Raw genomic sequence first — 1,086 nt, 5'->3', positions numbered from 1 at the left:
GGTCAAGACGATGCAAAGCTGCTTGGCGCGGCTGCAGCATGCGTCTCACGATGGCCGCATGCTGCCCGGTGGCGGCGCGGTCCTCGTCGCAATCTCAGCGGCGCTGCAGCCGCGCGAGGACCTCGCGGCAATTGCGACGGCCTTCGAGTCGATCGGCTTGCAGCTGCTGCAGAACGCTTCGTCCTTGCCGTACTTGGAAGCCAAGAGCACGTGGCGCCGTGTCTACGCAGCGTACCGTGACGGCTTGGACGAAAGCGACAAGTTCTTAGAGACGGCGTTCTACGGCCGCCGGCTGCGGCTCCTCCAAGACCATCGCGTACGCTTCGATAGCTACAATAGCACAAAAGACGCGCTCCGGGCCGCCACGCGACTCGTGACGTTGACGGCCATGCTCGGGCCGGCCGTCATCAACGTCCCGTAAAGTGCTCAAGTAGAAAAATAGTCACATGGTGGTCTGCGTGCATACTAGTACCATCGGCTAGAGCAACATAGGACATGTTGTCCAATGGCATCTTTCAAGTCCATTTCTGTAGCCAACGATTGAAAAATGACAAAATTCCGAAGCTCCTCGCTTTGTACGTTGACACGGTGGCGTGCCGTAGCAGGCGGGCTTGCTGCTCATCGTTTTTGCGAGCGCGTCGTTCGGGGCGAGCTTCGTGGCGACGACCTTGTTGATTTTGACGCCGCCGCAAAGTCCGTACGGGCACCCGCCGCAGTTGTGAAGGGTGACGAGGACGTTGCCGGCGGGCGAGAGCACTGGCGAGCCCGAGTTGCCGCCTTGCGTATCGAGTCGCACCCGATTTCATCTTGGCCGCACGCGTGTGGATGCGCGCATTCGAGACGACACTGAGCTTGCCCGAGTCGACGACGGTGCTGCGGCCATCCGCGAGAGTGACCAATGACATGGATCGGCTCGCCGAGTTGGGGCTCCGTAGGTCGCATTTGGAGATACCCCACGGCGTCAGATCCCCGTTCCCGACCTGTAAACGCGCAAAATCCAAGTAATCCAAGTTGCTGTCAAGCCAGACAAGCTCGGCCTCGGTCGCGACGCCTGAGCATCTCCATCCGACGTTCTATTCCCTTGCA

General features: G+C 60.2%; 2 protein-coding genes across 2 annotated transcripts; one reads left to right on the top strand and one right to left on the bottom strand.

Annotated features, from left to right (window-relative positions):
• Positions 1-58: 58 nt before the first annotated feature.
• Positions 59-421, top strand: SPRG_18749 (hypothetical protein; the record flags this gene model as incomplete). The annotated part of the gene is made up of 1 exon (XM_012358191.1): positions 59-421. One exon carries the CDS (start codon positions 59-61, stop codon positions 419-421), a length of 363 nt encoding a protein of 120 aa, XP_012213581.1.
• Positions 422-585: 164 nt separating this feature from the next.
• SPRG_18748 (hypothetical protein) lies at positions 586-846 on the bottom strand (the record flags this gene model as incomplete). Its single annotated transcript, XM_012358190.1, has 1 exon — positions 586-846. A coding segment is annotated over one exon (261 nt), but the record flags the coding sequence as incomplete, so codon positions are not given.
• Positions 847-1,086: the final 240 nt, after the last annotated feature.

Source organism: Saprolegnia parasitica (assembly GCF_000151545.1).
Source record: "Saprolegnia parasitica CBS 223.65 unplaced genomic scaffold supercont2.1431, whole genome shotgun sequence".
NCBI lineage: Eukaryota > Oomycota > Saprolegniomycetes > Saprolegniales > Saprolegniaceae > Saprolegnia > Saprolegnia parasitica.
This window is presented reverse-complemented; position numbering and strand designations above follow the sequence as displayed.